At 37.1% G+C, this 18,942-nt stretch overlaps 1 protein-coding gene across 2 annotated transcripts in view; it reads right to left on the bottom strand.

Moving 5' to 3' along the window:
- Positions 1-451: 451 nt before the first annotated feature.
- Ythdf3 (YTH N6-methyladenosine RNA binding protein F3) overlaps positions 452-18,942 on the bottom strand; it is a 28,219-nt gene continuing 9,728 nt past the window's right edge. For both annotated transcript variants that reach the window (XM_051198402.1, XM_051198396.1), the window contains 2 exons: positions 12,671-14,269; positions 452-3,624 (listed from right to left, as the gene is read on the bottom strand). In XM_051198402.1, the coding sequence (XP_051054359.1) occupies positions 3,601-3,624; positions 12,671-14,269 (1,623 nt within the window). In that variant the 3' untranslated portion in view covers positions 452-3,600. The remainder of the gene's footprint in view (positions 3,625-12,670; positions 14,270-18,942) is intronic.

Raw genomic sequence — 18,942 nt, forward strand, 5'->3', positions numbered from 1 at the left:
ACACAAAACTAATAATAGAGAGCTAAGTTAATGATGAACATACCATCCAGAATTACAATGACCTATCCATGTAAAGTTCCATGAATTCTAAAAGATAATGTAAAAAAACTGTTAGAAAAGCATTCCTTGGGGCCAAGGAAGAGACAGGCTCGTAGACAGCTGGCATTTTTATTTCCTCCTACTACATTAAAGAGGGGAGGGCGTCTACTCCACTTTTCTTCTATCATACGTATTAAGAACTGTGATTCAATAGGCAGGTTAAATTGGATAAAGGACCCCCTCGATCCCTGTCTTTAATTCACTTTATCTAAATGACCAACTGAAATGAGTAACTTACATGTATTTGCCAATCAGGAAAATTTTACTAATAAGCAAAAGCTGTTTTTTGTTTTGTTTTCTAGCAAGCAGCATGAATCTATAAAGATAGATAAAAAGGAAGGAACACAGATACGAGTGAATAATTTTTATTGAAACCCTCAAAGATTAAAGAGGACCAAATGGTGAGTTCGGTACCATAACAAAAAAAAAAAAAAAAAAAAAAAAAAAAAAAAAAAAAAAAAAAAAAAAAAAAAAAACAAAAACAAAAACAAAACAAAAAAACAAAAAAAAAAATCTCACCTACTGTACCATCATTCACAGGAATGAACAAACCCAAACACGACAAAATTCAAATTCTCATTATAACTGCTACAAGTGAGTGTAAATGAGCTAATCATTCAATCACACCCTTCCTTTAATCATATGAAAAAGGGGATTTACATGGCATAACAAAAGATATGCAAAGCTTAATGAAAACACAATTCTCTTAAAATCTCACAAACTTACTTTTATAGGATGCAGAATGCACTTGAAATGATTGAATGACTTAAGCTGATTGGTTTTTTTCTTTTATTGCAAACTGTTTGAACATCAGCTTAACCCTCATGCATGGTACTCAAAAAATAACACAGCTTTTCAATTAGAAAGATCACGTTAAAATGAGGAATTAAGCACTAAAAGGCTGAGTTTTTTGTTTTGTTTTGTTTTTTTTTAAAAGGAATTTTCAAGTACCAATATAAGTAAATACTAATTTGGTTACACTTTCCCCCTTACTGTTAAATATACAAACTATAATACCTTTAAAAATAAAATACCCACATAAGATAACTTTAATAAGAACCATTCAAATGACAAATTGGAAAAAACATTAAGCAAGAAATCACGGGACCGATAATGTCTTAATTTAAGATTATTCAAACATTTTATTATATACCTACTCTTGTAGAGCCCGGACTCTCTCCCTTTTGGTCCCCACAATTAAGAAACATTCTGTTGGTTGTGCTCTAGAGACAACCTGTAATGATTTCATTTAATGGAAAAATAATTTTGCAGTATACTGACTGACCAAGAAGGAAGAGAAGGTTGGAGTTTTGGGGAATACTTAGGTGAGAAAAACACAAAATTACCAAGTGGAAGCTTTTTTTCCCAAAGGAATGCTGCACCCATTTCACTTAAGATTAGAAATTCAGGTTAAAGGCACTGGGATGTTCCTCTCACCACGAACAGACTCTCAGCTACACTGGCCCTGTCTGAGTCTACTGCAATCAGCCTGCTCGTTGGGAATTTCGATGACATTTATCACATAAAACCTAATGTAAATTAAACAAGACTGAATTAGTTTATAATGCCACTAGTTTTATAAAAATATCCAGAGTTGCTAATAAAGCACCAAGAAAAAGAGAACCTCAGGGGGAGGACTCAGCCCCTTCCTACAAGGTCACCCTTTTACAGTTTTCTCTAGTAGGAGCTCCAGAATGACACATCGTCTTTGAAGTGTCCTACCTGTGCAATCTTAGGGATATAGAACATTGCTGTGCTGACTATACCCAAATGCCAATTTTCATTATAAATAGTTAAGAGACGTGTACAAGATTTCATGGCTTAGTCTCAAAAAGGTAAAATAGGTGCAATTTTCCTTTATGAAAGTTTTCATTCTTTAATATACCATTAATATTTTGATGTTCCCTTCAGTAAACACTGACATAACTACATCGGGACTACCAAATAACTGTGAAATACCTATGGTTATTTACAAATACTGTATTCTAATTTAAAAATACAATATTTGCACATTCTAAAACATTATACAAAAAATTACATAAATCAAAGTTTCAAAAAGTATCCACCACGAGGCTTTCACGTTGAAGTGAGTAGAGCAAATGAAAATATTTCTAAACACGAGGTAAACATAAATGGAGTAATGCGAAACATCAAGGTATTCAAATCTATTGTATTGCTATTTTCACCTTTAACATATCATTCTACATAGCTGTCTCCTTTCAAAATAGTAATGTAAGTAAGGGGCAGGACATTATTTTCATAACCTTATGCCATCAAATCACTCAATACAGATGCACAAGACATTCAATCATACAAAATCAATTTGCCTCAAGATACAAAATTAATGTTGATATGTTAATTAATGAAAAAAATAAGATGTTAGAAAGATAACTATAAGAATACCCAGATATATGCTGTATTCCCACTTATATAGATCTGATCAATAAAACATCAACACATTCACTTAGATACTGATTTAATTCATGGATCAAGGCCATTTTTTCAAAGGATGCCAGGACACTGCAACAGCTGGAGAGGAGTTGAGGAACAGTCTATGCTTGCTAAACAAGAACTATGTTTATTTAGCTAGTGAGTACCTAGAGTAATAAATTTTTACTTCATGATAGCAATCCGCTCACAGACACCCAGAAACAGGATTGAAGGGTTTTAAATGTAGTTATAAAGGTCATAAAAAGTCTGATTAGACTGAGGTACATTACTCAAAGTGTTGAGACTCATTAAGTGGTAGAAACAAAATAATCCCTCAAGCCAATGCACATTCTCAGTGTACATATAATTGGGGAGGGGGTGTGCATTAACTGGTGAAGTCCACCTAGCTGCATATCAATATTCTGTTACACCAAATAGTTTGAAGACAAGGGAAATGTTCTAATATAATTTTAGATTATGTTTCTTTTGGCTAAAATAGAGCATAAGGTTGCTTTGCCATATTAAAAGTTTACTACAATAATTTTTCACATAAACATTCAGACTTGAACTCCAGGGCTAAATATGGCATGATTATTTTGCTTTTAATCTGTCAAATAGCTAAAAATGACAATTGAAAAACTACAACAAAGAAAAGATTGAAGCAGTGAGACTCTTACATCATTGAACCACTTCTAATGGTTAACTGTTAGTACTTAACAAATTCAAAGAGTTAATGAATCCTTGCATTCATTCAGTCTTCTGTGCCTTAGCTAGGATGCATAATTACAAAGGACAGCAGGTACTGGTCAAAGCTTCAGGACAGAAAGTGCTTGATGAAGTTACAGTTCTCAAGTGTTTGGTGAGAGTATAAGGGCAGATGCGCTGATGAAAACCATTACAAGAAGAGTCAATTTCGTGTTAAAGTGTTCAAAGATGTCACCATATGCAGAAAGAAAGAAAAAAAGAAAAAAAAAAAAAAAAGCTTTAATAACGTCTTCTTTGACTTATTAGGCATTTCCAGAGTCTACATCATTAGTGTTGTCATTTTAACAGAACATTTCCACACGGTGGTTATTGCTTGTTTCTATTTCTCTCCTGAAAGAAAAATATAAACATTATAACACAATATAGTCACTATGTATTGATTTTAATTTACAAGCACATATAATGCAAATTGTCTCAAGACATAGCTCTTTAATTACTAATTATTATCTCCATATATTACAGTGGGACAATTGCTACAAACATCTTAAATAAAGAACTCCAAAAAGAAAGGCTTATTTGATTTATTATATATAGTATTCTGCCTCACCAGACCTCATTATAGATAGTTGTGAGCCACCATGTAGTTACTGCGAATTGAACTCAGGACCTTTGGAAGAGCAGTCAGTGCTCTTCCTCTGGATCATTTCTCCAGTACCTGTAATCAACTTTTTCAGAATCACTAAAATATGCAGATCATATACTTAATTTATCTCTCTTCATAAAGTGTGACTTTCAATTCAAGAGACAGAAAAGGAGACAGTAAAAACAACTATAAAGAAAGAAAACTCCATTAATCTAAGAGATAACACTAAAAGATCTTTGATTATAAAATAAGAGGGTAAACAAATATATTTACATTTTTATAACGTGAGTCACCATAAATGCACAGTGATTCATGAAAATGAAAACTGAAACAATTTTTAAGTCTCATATTACATATTTATGAAAACTAAATCCAAATGGGTGGTGGTGGTGCACGCCCAGCTCTTGGGAGTCAGAGGCAGGCGGATCTCTCTGAGTTCGAGACCAGCTTGGTTTACAAGAGCTAGTTCCAGGACAGCCTCCAAGTCACAGAGAAACCCTGTCTCAAAAACCAAATAAATTAAATAAATCCAAAACACAGAGAAAAGTTAAAATAGCAGAAACACATTACAACATATATCAAATGATGTCATATAAAATATCCAATCATCAAAAGTGAAATCTCCTACTACAGATAGACATGTAAATGGCTTAAGTGGTACATTCAAGTTTCCAAAAGCTAATACCAAACAAAACTTTACACTAAATAGAATTACAAGAAATAGCTAACAAATTCTTGATTTGGAGAATGTAACAGACAAGTACATCAAAAATTAAACATAAAAACCACAGAAAACTGAATTCAGAGTGTGTGTTCTAACTGGAACACAAGACCAGGACCACATGGCAGCCCAGATGCAAACCCCAATAATGCCAGGGTTCAGAGTTGTTTTTCTTTTTAAGAATTAACTCTCTCTGCCTCTTCCTCCGCCCGCCCCCCTCTGTGTGTGTGTGTGTGTGTGTGTGTGTGTGTGTGTGTGTGTGTGTGTGTGTGTGTCTGTGTGTGTTAAGAACTCACCTGTGGGAGGGGAGTGTCAGTCAATTTGTGGATTTAGGTTCCAGAGTTCAAACTCAGTTCATCACACTTGGCACTTAAGCATCTTGACCTACTGAACCTTCTGCTGGCCCTAAGAATCAGTTCTACACACACTCCATTTCTGAATGTACTTCAATTTCAGAAGCAGAACATAAGCAAGAACACACAAACACACACAAACCTAAAAATTCTTACATCTATAAAACTCTTCAAAAAAGTTAGAACATTTTTCCATTTTTCCATGAATAAAATGTTAATTATAGAACTAAAAATTTACACGAATAGAATTTCAAAAACTATTCAAAGACACAACATGCACATTACCCAACACAACAAAACAAAACTTAAAAGCTAATTTTTGTAAGTGTGAGTGACTGGTTTGTAAACTGAACTGAAGCTAGTCTTGGTAGCACACCAATACTCTCACAGTACCTCAGAGTCTGAGGCAAAAGGGTGAATTCCAAATGAGACAGGGCTACACAGGACATTTTGACTCATAAATAAATAATTATGAAGATGAAATGAAAGCACCAAGAATGCCAAAATGCTAGTAAGCTGAGAAGGTCAGGACAAATTGAACAACCTTTAAAAAGGCAGAGCCAGTGAGAAACTCCCAGAATGAATATTGAAGTGTAGCCACCAAACTTACTGGTGTATTAGATCGGAATTAAGACAAGTATTGGACTGGCAAGGTTGCTCAGTGAGAACAGGTACTCTCTGAGAAGACCTAAATCTGATCTACAGAACCCATCCATAGACGGTAAGGAAAGTAGCAAAGTCCCCCTAACCTCTAAGTATGCTATGAAATGCATGTTTCCCTCCCCCACACTTCCTGCACAGGCACACAATAAATACATCTACATGATTTTTAAAAAAAGAGAAACATCATAGTACCTTGCCATCTTAAAGATAGAGGAAAAAGTCAGGGGCACAGAAACAAATAGATTACATTAGCGTTAAGATGTTTACAAGTGAGGAAGTCTAATAAATACTGAGATAGATGCTTCTGGACATAGTAAGGACCATTCCAATATCCTAAGAAGGCCCTGCAGCTTCTTTTACATCACAGGAAAACTGCCAATTTTCCATCTAATGACCTCAAGACTTGTCACCTTTAGTATAATTTCCACAACCAGACCAAAGCCTGAAAATAAGCTATAAGGTATCTTAGACATCACAGCACCCAGTAAGAAAAAGAGCAGAACAGAAGCTCTGAGCTGATACTGAGTGCCTGCTACAAGTCTAATGAAACAAACAACATACAATACTTCCTGTAGTTTAAGAGACCTAATTTCATCCCCAAACAGGGTTTCTGTGTGTAGTCCTGGCTGTCCTAGAACTCACTCTGTAGACCAGCCTGGCCTCAGACTCAAAGATCTGCCCAACTCTGCCTCCCGAGTACTGGGATTAAAGGTGTGTGCCACTACCACCTGACAAAATCTTAATTAGGAAAAAAAAAAAAAAAAAAAGCTGTTTATATATTAAAGGTCTAAATGATCACTCACTTACTAATAATATTTAAATTAGGAAAAAAAAAACCCCAGTAAAGTACAAAAAGTTAAGCTATTATACAGACACAAAAAAACCTTAATACAGTAACACAAACAAGCAATCAAAGTTAAAGTCACAATGCTAAGCGATATATGATAAAATAAACACATTTGTTATAGCCATGCCAAAATTCATAACCTCAATCTGATGATTACTTGAAGCAATGTGAAATTAAACCTCCTGCTCAGGTGTTTTTTAAAATGTCCCTTACATTCACAGGCAAAACACTCAAACACACAAATAACAACATCAACAAGAAAAAACCCACGTAGTCAGTTTCTTTAAAATTGCAAGGAGAAACAAAGATAAACCCTAACAGACTGGGTTAATTATGATGACACGATAAAACACAACGTTGGTATCCAGACAGGGTTTTGAAATAGAAAAGGGAAAACTGCCCTCTGACAGACACACATGCGCTATGACATATGCATACTCCAAACACACACATGCAGAACACTAAATAGAAAGGGCAGTTTACATTGGACTAAAAATCTTATCCACTCAGTGAAGTGGGTAAGAGCCTTTCCTTCTCTACAGTAAGACTGAGCTAAGTTTTTGGCATGATATGTCCCATCAATGATAGCTCCTTTTTTACTGGAAAGCAAGGCAAAAGAATGTAAAGAAAACAGAACTAGTCTGGAGTACACAACAAACCCTGAATTACAGTCCCTGGAACAATGAGTATGCTTGCCCTTTAAAACAAAGAGGTTATTTTAAACTTCCTTCTATTATAACACCGCCCTTGCCCTTCTCTGCACAGCCACACAATGATCTAGAACTACGCTAAGGGACTCAGTGCCTAAGTCTGCATGAGTTGGCTCAGAGGTTTGAAGTACATGCAGCACACGTGACATCTGTCCAATCCCACAACCCAAAATGCAAGAAGGGACAGACTTAAATTTGTCCTCTAACCTGTGCACTGTATAACTCTGAATACAGCCACACCCATGTGAATAGTTTTAATTTCAGGCTTGAAAAAAGCCTAATATATAAATGAACCATTTTTTTTTTTTTTACAAAGATCAAATAAACTAAATGGGTACTACAAAAAAAGAAAAATGAAGAAATTAACAGAAAAATTATCTTTCTTGAATGCTGAACAAGCTATCTACCAAGAAAGCTACTCCTATAGCCTGGTAGAAAGTAGCTTATTATCAAATGGAGACAAAACAATGTCCTTTGTCCAGCAAGCTTTCAACTAAATTCTGCCAAAAATGACATGATTCTATGTAATTTCCTTTTCATGAAATATTTTCTGAGCCAGGTAGCAGTGATGCACATCTTAATTCCCAGCAATTAGGAAACAGAGACAGGTGCATCTCTGAGTCCTATTGCCAGCATTGTCTACAGACTGGGTTCTGTGATAGCCAGCGCTACATGGTGAAATCCTGTCTCAAAACACCAAAAGAAGAAAAAGAAAAAAATTATTTCATAAGAAAATACATCTTATGTTTATTAAATGAAAAAGATTAAGAATTAAGGTGCATTCCTATAATCGGACACTTGGAAGGCAGAAGCAGATTTACAAGTCCTAGGCAAGAAATAACAAATAAAGCCCATAATACATATGGCCCTCAATTAGCTAAGGAAAGTAATGCACTTATTAATTGAAACTCTCCAGCTTAATGATATGGAATCACAATTACAGTATGGAGGAGCTATCATACCTAAGGCCTATGACTATCTGAAGAACTAGAAAGGAGAATTGGAATATACCACGGCTACTACAAACTGGGGTGGTGAGGTGGTCGAGGGGGGATCAATGCCCTAAAATGTTAACTGCAACAAAAATAGGCCAGCTATTAAAACTAAAACCTAGAGCTGGGGAGATACTTCAGTAATTAAGAGCACAGACTGCTCCTCCAAAGGAACTGAGTTCAATTCCAAGCACCCACAGTATAGCTCACAAACCATCTGTAATTCCAGTCCCTTCACAGGAATTGCACACATGTGGTACACAGGCATACATTCAAGGGAAAACATCTGCACATATAAAATCTGTAAGAGTTAAACAAAACAAAAAAAAAAAAAAAAAAAAAAAAAAAAACAGGCAAACAAACAAAACACCCCAAAACTAAGAATTCAGGCATTATGCTGGCCTGCCTGTCACCTGGCAGAACGCACTCAGGCAGTAGTACCCTGGTCAGCCCAGATGCAAAGGACCCCTAAGAAAGACCTCCTCCACCAACTTGCACTCACTGCTCTTCTCTTTCCTGATGTTTCCCAAGGGCAGATCCTGGCATGTCTGTGCCCCCTCCCCCTTTTTTCCCCACCCTCAAAACTCGGTCAACCTCACCTGCAAGGGTTCCTCAGGCTTTATCATAACAAAAATCTCACACCAAATTGTTGATAAATAGGGATTTATAAAATGATTCGGTCAAAGGAAAAAAGGATTACCTAAACAGTCTACTAGTATGAGGATAACTAAAATTTACACAGGACAAATGCAATCAGGTCTTCTTTAGTTTCTTCTCATATTCAATGATTATATTAGCTTTACCAAAGGGGCAGTGCATACAAATAATTCTTCTGGAAGTTAAGATAATAAAGATAATGGACTTGAATAAGTACATATGTAGAATTCAAGAGGCAAAAACTCCTACTATTTTCCCCTCACATTTCCATTTAAAGTTCCTCTGCTATGACTTTCCACACAGTAATTTCATACTGCATTTCCTAATAAGTTTATCAAAGTGAGTGCTTTATCTCAGGACTTTAGATAATATGCCTAAGGCACTAGCCCATAACTTACCATAATATTTGAACAAACTGTGTTAACTTCAGTAAGATAAAATGTGCATGTGTCTCTTACTCATCTCCTAATGTTACAGCTAGAACCAAACTTCTATAACTTACTGTTTGTACAAACGGAGAAATCAAATCAACAGGTAGCATTTACTATATACACAGAACAACCAGTAGAGATCAGATGAATAAGGAAGAAAAATTCCCCCACGCTCAAAAACTTTAAAGTCTTTAGAGTAATGGTCTTCATCTATTGTGTCATGACCCTTTTAGGGGTTAAAGGCCCACAGAGGTGGTCTATGACCATCAGAAAACAGTTATTTACCCTTGACTAATAACAGTAGCAAAATTACAGCTACAAAATAACAAGGAAAACAATGTCATGGTACGGGGTCACCATGAGGAACTGTAGTAAAGGGTGAAAGCTTTAAGGAAGGTTGAGATACTCTGCTTTTGAGCCTTTACTCACTTGGCAGTATCTTCTTAAAACCTTTGTGACAGTCCTTTAACCTGACATTAAGAAGTGAGCAGAGAGCAAACTCTTTCTTTACATCAGCTTATACACCTGTGTCAACAAAGATTATCTAGTTGTTTTTTCTTCTTCTCTCCATATTTCTTCCCTCTGTCAAAGACTGGTTCCCAATCATAAGCCCATTTTGTTAGTTAAGACTTTAAAACTCTTTAGCCTGTTTAATTGAAAATGTGCTCAGGGTCCCTGTGGACCCTGTTCCAGTATAACCAATAGCTACCAGGAATTATCAGCATTTCTTCAATTCCTCACCCCACCCCACCCCCACTTTGTTGAAATGCCCTTTCAACCTTTCTTTAAAAAACTATGGAGGCAGCTGGGCAGTGGTGGCACACACCTTTAATCCCAGCACTCAGGAGGCAGAGGCAGAAGCTGGTGGATCTCTGTGAATTGGAGGTCAGCCTGGACTACAAAATGATTTCCAGGACTGCCAAGGCTACACAGAGAATTCGACCCTGTCACAAAACAAAACAAAGGCCTATGGTGGCTAAGTTCTGAGCCTGGACTTCACTGCTTTACATACCAGAGGGAGAAAGATTTCACATTTCATACCTAGGGTCAGAGAGGAGACATTTTTGATTACCCTGTGTATCTTTCCTATGTAGTATCTTTTGCTTAAGAAGTTTTAAGGATTTTTCTCTTTTCATGTCTTTTCTTTACTACTTTCAACTAGCCCACTAATCATTTAGTAAGCCCATCCATGCTATCTGAAAACAAGGGGTTCTAGAAAGGCTCCTGTAATTACCCTTCCCAGTGATGTTTTTTTTTTTTTCCTGCTGCTTAAAAACTCAGACTACTTCTCTTTCCATTACATCTTTCCCTTTTATAGTTCCTCCATATGTTAACTTTTTCAATTTGAAATTCTAAAGCTTCAACAGATCTAACATGGGAGCATATTCCCATTAATCTCCTTAATCTGATTATTTTGATAATCATGTTTTAAGTTTTTAGAAACATTTTATTATTCTGCTCCAATTTTATAGGAATAAGAATCCTTCCTAAAAAAAAAAAAAACAAAAAAACAAATTGTGATTTTTTTTTGTTGTGTGTGTGCGCGCGCGCATGGTATGTATGTATGTATGTATGTATGTATGTATGTATGTATGTATGTAGTTGTTTGTTTTTTAAGATTCTCTCTACATAGCCATAGCTGTCCAGGAAGTCACTATGTAAAACAGACTGGCCCCAAACTCAGAAATCACCTCCCTCTGTCTCTTAAAGGCTGGGATTTAAAGGTGTACACTACTACACCTGGCTTTAAACTATCTTTGGCTCCCTGAATTATCCAAATTTTTATCTTGGTCCTTTCATGAAACTTCATTTAATTTAAACTCAAATTTAATGAAAACTGGCTGTTCAAATCTAAGAAATTTATCCACGTCTAACAGTGAGATAGTAACTATACAAATACTGACAGGAATAGATTTCTACTGCAGCTTCAAATGTCCATGAAACTTCTCATTCTGAAATAAGAGAACCTGACATCTAAATTTTATATGGCAGATGGGATATACCAAATTAGCTCCTCCACAGGAATTGTGTTGCCTGGAAAAGCAAGCTGGAGAACTCCCACTGCCCAAATAATCAGGAGTGGGGAAAACTCAGTAAATAATGTATACATTAGAACATTAAAATTAGTAAAACCAGAACTAAATTTTCAGACTAGGTAGGAAATAGACATAAAAAAATGTACTTGGTGATAGAACAAAGAAAAAGCTTCTAAGTATTTATTTGTCATATCTTTTCTCCTGGACAATCTTATACCACTTTACCAGACTCACTTAAGTCTATGGAACAAAAAGCCCCAAGTCTGATTCCCATCACTCTCAACTGTCTAAATCAAGGCAGACCCTATCTGTATTTCTCAAAGATCTTAAAATAAGCATGTACCAAAATGACATCTTTACAACATCACACTGTCCACATTCCAAATTGTTCTACTGATCCAATGTCTTATAATAACAATTATAATCTATTCCTTAACTGCTAAGCTAAAAAGATTCCCTGGCAACTTCTGACCCTATGTTCTTGGCTTCCCACATTTAACAGGAGAAACCTCTATTTAGCAATTCATTTAAACAGCTCTACAGAGGTGCAAACTGCAGTCTAAATCACTACAAATCCAAGTTTCTACCAGTTCAACACAGCAAAAACTGGCACCAGAATCATCTAGGGTGCTTGTTAGAAATGTAACTAAAGTCCTTTACCAAATAGTTTTACAAACACTCCATTAAGTACTTCTGAGCTTTAAGGTTTAGAAACTACTATAGATCCTCATCTCAACAGAATTCACCACTGAGTGTTCAACGTTAGCTGAGGCAGTTTCCTCTGCAGCACATATTTAAGAAGTCATGAGATATTTTGAGTTCATAGAAAGAAATGAATCACTGCCATGGTTCTCTTTACATCTAAAATCAGGCCCCCAAATTGATGTTTAGTTCTGAAAAGTAAGCAACTCAAGCTTACCTTACCTTGGAACCACATTCCAGCCTTATGCAAATGTATGTAAATTCAGGAAGTCTCCCCAAGTCTCACAGAAACTGTTAATGTGAATCAAATGCTACAGATCTAATTCTAAAGTCACTGTCTTTCTAATCTTCCTTCCTAATATGGAATTCGTGTTCTATGTTACACATTTTGGTACTATATAGTTTTACATAACAAACACACACACACACACACAGACACACATACCTTTCTCATAAAACAAAGCAATAGCAAACATTTATTTGAAAATAGTGCTTCAAATTTTAAATGTATTTTCTCATAAAACTAACATTAAAGCAGTGACTAGAAGGGCTGTGGATATGAGGTAGGTTACTGATTTTTCTCAGAATAAAGTTCATAAACTATAATATTAAGGATGCCATTCCATGAAATTGACCCATGAGGATGAATCCTCACACAAAAATTACTGGATTCTTACTTACCCTTCGCATGGCTTCCTCCTCCTCCTGACGCTTTTCATAATGTGCAAAGTCATCAAAGATTGAGGTGGTATGCTTGAAAGTAGCAATTATTTTAAGCACTTGCTTTGCTTTTTCTAGGGGTACTTCTTGAGTGTCCCTTGAGTTGGTTACTGGTTTGTTGTCATTATTTTCTAAGCGAATATGTCGTAATTGGTTATTGGGAACATCTTTGACAAAGATCCATTTGACTTCAAATTTGCCCTTCCACTTATCCTGAGACCAGACACCAGCATATGCATTATAGTCCACAACAGACTTCATCTCAGCCACTCCACAGAAGTGTCCACTGCCGTTCACACTGAAGAGTAAATAGAGTGGGCCTTTCCCGTTCAGCGAGCGGTAAGCTGCATCCAAACGCTTATTACCATGCTCAGTACTACACCAGATAGAGTACTTGATAGAACGATGTATATCATCCTCAGAATAGCTCTTTATTATAAACACTCGTCCATTCTTCAGGTTCCAATCAAAGTCTTTGGGATTATAGTTGTTTATGGCCTTTAGTTTTTCCAGCACTGGATGAACCTCTACACTAGAAGGTGAAGCACTAACAGGTACAACACCTAAACCAAAGTTTTCACTGCCTGCTCCATTGTTCTGGTTGAAGCCGGTTCCTCTATTCCGAGGAGCAACCCAGCGATTCTGCAGCTGTGGCTGTTGAGACTGCACTTGGTGAGGCTGGGCTTGTGGCTGAGGTCCTTGTTGCTGCTGTGGTTGTGGTGGCTGAGGCTGCTGTTGAGGCAGTTGGCTTTGCACCAATGGTGGTGGTTGAATTAATGGCTGAGGCTGTTGGATTATAGTTTGAGGAGGCAGAACTGGTTGGGTTGGTGGAGCCTTTACCACTGACCCCTTTTCATCCCAAGTTCCAATATTCATGTTGTGTTTTATAGGAGGTGGTGGCACAGCAGAACCCCCAATTCCCACATTGCCCTTGGGTTTAAGTTTCGGTTGAGGTTTGGCAGGCTTCCTGGCAATAGCAGCCCAAGAAGTTGGTTTAGGTGCTGCACTGCTAACAGGGGGCACATTATTGGTTGCAATGCTAGTCATACCACTGCTGCTCAAGGCTGTACCTACAGTTTTTGTTACTGCAGCCGTCAGGTCACCACCGATTTTCAGTCCAGTCATGCCTTGCTCAATACTACTAATGCCAGGCACCTTACTCAAAGTATCATTTCCAAATCCAGCCTGTCCATCAGCAATAGCTCTCCCAAGAGAACTAGGTGGATAGCCATAACTGCTACTATAAGCAGAATTTTGTGTTGATTGTCCCTGAGATCCACTTGTCCCCCATGTAGAGAAATCAGCATTACCAGGAAAAAAGTTAAATCCATGTTGACCAAGAAATGGAGGGGTATTTCCTAATGCCCCTGGTTGACTAAAAACGCCATCTGGTATATAATGATGTTCTCCATTACTCATTTGTCCATAGGTTGTCAGATACGGCATAGGCTGGTCTCCAGCCGTGGACCATGCTGCTTCCCCAAGAGAATATGGAAATCCAATGGACGGAGCATAGTAACTAGGCATGTATGGATCTGACATTGGTGGATAGCTGTTATTCTGCGAAAACAGAACCACAATCAGTAGTCAAAGGTTCTCTTAGAGAGGAGAAAACGGTTATCGCAAAGACTGAAAGCAGTTTTAAGGAGATGAAACAGATGTGTCTGTTCCACATAATTAAATTAAAATCAGTATTACCAGTAGAAATATTTACAAATGAACACCGTCACCCCAAGACACGCTTACTGCCCAGCTGGACCCCAGTTCACTCCAGCAAATTGGCCTCAATCTCAGTCCTGCTTCTGCTAAGTGCTAAGATTATAAGCATATGCCACCATGTCAGTGGTAATTTTAAAATATTATAAAACTATGGCATTTTTAGGTAGAAAGTATAGGATTAAAGATTGTGCTTCTATCCGAATTTTAAAATACTGAAATTAAAAAAAAAAAAAGAAAGAAAAAGAAAATGCTAGTAAGCTTTATAGGCACAAAATTATAATATACATACTAGGTTTTAAGAAATCTGGAATGTATGTCAAATAGAGGAATTACATTGCAGTTTTCATGATGGAATCAAATTTGGCCATTTAAATATTGTAATTAATTATGAAAAAGACAAAATGTAGAAATGCTGTATCTGAGAAGAAAATAAAAAAAATCAAGATTATGGGCACACCATGAAACACAAGTAACTGCTTTACTCTTCTCTATTTGTAAAATGAAATAAAATATACTTTATATCTCTTATTGCTGCCCCTAGAAGTCATAAGATTTTTAAAAGAAAATCCACTGCTAATCAGGGAGACCCCAGAGGCCTGCAAAACAATACAAGCTACTGTTACTACTCTTTGGTCACCCACCAGAACTAGATGAAAAGAGCCCACTCCTGAAGATACCATACACTTTCAGTCATAGTAATCAAGAAAGCAGGAGGGAAGTATCAAGAAGGAAATCAATTAGAGGCTTCCTCTCTGCTTTACAGCTTTCACAGTGTCAGAAGGTAACAGATCTTAGGATAGAAAAGGAAACAAATGTGGACTCAACTGTGGACATCTGCACTACAACACCAACCTGCCAAGCAAGATGCACTCAATGGTGCAATCCTGGCAAGACTCTTAGAACTGGAGACACTTGCTGCCTGGGTAGATTTTAGGTCTGCACCCCAGCAAGAATTTATATGTAGTACTGTAAACCTGGTCAAAAGGCCATGGCTGTGGAGGTCATAAGCCCTAAAGAGGATCCTACTACTGCTCCTTTTCTAAATGGATACGGTGTCAAATTCTATACTCATAAATTAATGATGCTCAAGCATTGGTCAGAGAAGCTTGTTTGCAGCAGGTAGCAGTTGATGCAGGGAATTTATAACTGGTCAAAGTGTTAAGAGACAAATGCTTAGCTCTAAAATGGGATAGCTGTATCACCCTCTCCAAGGCTCAAGAAATACCATAAACAGAGATTGCAAAGAGTCTAATAGCCAGAGTATAGATAGTACTGGAAAAAAGAAAAAAAGCCTATCTTCTAGACATGGTACAGCTGTTATACCCAGATCTGCACAAGACTTAGAGCCAGAGCATTATATCATGAATAGGGAAGGGACCATTCATAAGGCTCCATAACTCTTGAAGGAGTCATAGGAAGATGATGCTCCTGGGGTACAGCAATCCTCTATCAAAGCTTATGCAAGCAAATCTAAACGTAGTAGGTCTTACACATAAGAGGACATGAGTTGGGCATGGTGACACACACCTTTAATCCCAGCACTTGGGAGGCAGAGGCAGGTGAATGGAGCTCTTGTGAGTTCGAGGCCAGTCTGGCTTGCAGAGCGAGTTCCAGGACAGCTAGAGCTGATACACTGAGAAACCCTGTCTCAAAAACACTAAATGGGGGGTGGTGAAAGGAAGAAGGGAGCAAATCATGTTTTTTAATCTTTATGCTGTTTACTACTTACCAACTTTGACTACCCACTTAAAACAGTGGTGAGACAAGGGCTTTCTATGTATACGTAGCCAAGGCAGACTTCTAACTCTTCATGTTCTCAGGTTGCCCTCAATACCATCTTTTCCCCCTTATTTCCCAAATGCCGAAACAACAGCTATGAAGAATCACACTTTCAACTTTCTAAATCAGAAATTTTCACTATAGAAACAGTATTTTTATTACAAAAAAAAAAAATCAAACTTGTCTGTATATTAAGTAACAGTACATTTAAAATTTTCCCAACTGAAAATATCAAGTGGCATTAATGAAAAAATAAACCAACCCAAAATTGATACTGATACAGTCAATATAAAAAAAATACTATAGAATTTCCCTGAAAATAAGGTATTTCCCCTGAAAATGTCTTTAAGGCAGATCTTTGCTTTGCCTCTTAGTATATTCCGAGATCCAACCCCCCCAATCTCACACCCAGCTCTGCAACAAAACACCTTCAAAAGCAGCCTTCCCTGACTCCCTGCATCCATCTCTGACAGATCCCACAAATCTTCCCCTTCTAACCTGTCCCTTGCAAAAATCTTTCCCTCTCAACTCCACCCCTACTTTATCGCAGCAGGCACCTCCTGCTAACCCAAAGTTCACTCTGCCAAGACACGTGTCTTCATATCTTCCCCTCTCCTTCTGCTCCTCCAGCTCCAGTCCCCGAGTCCCATCTCCAGCTCTGCTTCAGTCTCCCTTTCCTGACGTTCTTCTCATCGGATCACATACATCTATCTTCTCCCCTAGCCTTCCTTGTCCCAGCTCATCCAATGATCCCAGCCTCCAACACCAGCAAGCATTTCCCGGGAACACAACAACAGAAGGAGCTAAGGAAACAGGTCCACGGGAAATTTCCTACCAGGCAACACAAAACTGTCACGCTCTCCTAAAATCCAGAGAGGAACCAGAAACCAAGAGAACAAAACACCCACAAAATAATGACAAAACCAGATTATCAGCACCTAGACCTATAATCATTCCAATACCAGATGCCTAGATGGCAGGGTAAAAACACAGGAAGTCAGGAAAATGTCTTCACTAGATACTGCCAACCCTATCATGGCAGATCCTGAATATTCCAACACAGCTGAAGCCCCCAAAAAGAACTCAAAACAGCCGATGTGACTAGGATAGAGATCCTTAAAGAAGAAATGAATAAACCCCTTAAAGAAATCCAGAAAAACAAACAAACAGTTGAAAGAAATGAATAAAACTGAAAATGGATATAGAATAAAGAAAACCTAAACTGAGGGAATTCTGCAAAATGATATATTTAGTAATCTGAGAAGGAACTACAGAGGCAAGCTTCATCAACAGAATACAAGAGATGGAACGGAGAATCTCAGGCATTGAAGGTGAGAGAGAGAAAAAAAATGGACCCATCGATCAAAACATGTTAAATCTAAAAAACTTCTAACACAAAACATCTAGGAAATCTGGACACCATGAAAAGACCAAATCTAAGAAAAATAGGAAAAGGAAGAAGAAGCCCAGCTAAAAGGCCCAGAAAACATTCTCAACAAAATCATAGAAGAATATTTTCCTAACCTAGAGGAGATCTCAAACACATTTGCAAAGGAAATACTACTATAGCTTAAATCATATATTGACACACACACACTGATAGTAGGACACCCACTCTCACCAATGGACAGGTCATTCCAAAAACTAAACAGACTTTCTAAACCAAATCAACCTAATATATCTGCAGAACATTTCACCCAAACTCAAAAGAATATACTTCCTTCTCCACACTTCATGGAGCTTACTCCAAAATTGACTACATACTCAGATACAAATCATGTCTCAACAGATACGTACAAGAAAATTGAAATAACCCCCTGCAGCTTACCAGACCACTATGGAGCAAAGCTGAATTTCAAAAACAGAAATGGACACTCTACAAACTCATGGAAACCGAACAACTCTCTACTGAAGAAAAAATGGGCCAAAAATAGAATATGGAAATTAAAGACTTTCTAGAATTGAATGAAATGAATACACAACATGCCCAAACTTTTGAGACACAATGAAAGTAATTCCAACAGGCAAGGTCACAGCACTAAATGTCTACATTTAAAAAAAAAAAAAAAGTGCAAAGATCTCATACTAGCACACCTAAAAGCTCTAGAACAAAAGAAATTGTACTGAAAAGAAGACTGCAACTTGGGGCTGAAACCAATAAAGCAGAAACAAAGAGGAAAATACGAAGAATCAAAGAAACAAAGACTTGGTTCTTTGAGAAAAATCAGTAAGAATGACAAACTTACCCAAACTGATAAAATTAGAAACAAAAGGGGGATTATTAACAACAGACACCAAGGAAACCTAGAAAATCAAAAGGACACAATTTACAAACCTGTATTCCACAAACTGGAAAATCAAAAAGAAATGAATCTTTTCAATACATACCACTTACCAATGTTAAATCAAGATTAAATGAACATTGGTACAGGAAAATTTTTTGAACAGAACTCCGTTAGCACAGGACCTCCTGAAAACTGAGAAGATTCTGCATGGCAAAGGATGCAATTAAATAGGACAAAATGGCAACCTACAGAATAGAAAAGATTCCAATTCCAAAGCTAAAAGAGCATGCATATATATCTCAAGAAACTTGAGTCTAAAAATGGGGAACAGATATACACAAAGAGTTCTCAATAGATAACTCCCAAGTGGCTGAGAAACACTAAAAAGAAATGTTCAACATTCTTAGTCATCAGGGAAATGCAACTCAAAACTACTTCAAGATTCCACCT

The sequence above is a fragment of the Phodopus roborovskii genome, unplaced genomic scaffold (assembly GCF_943737965.1).
Source record: "Phodopus roborovskii unplaced genomic scaffold, PHOROB, whole genome shotgun sequence".
NCBI lineage: Eukaryota > Metazoa > Chordata > Mammalia > Rodentia > Cricetidae > Phodopus > Phodopus roborovskii.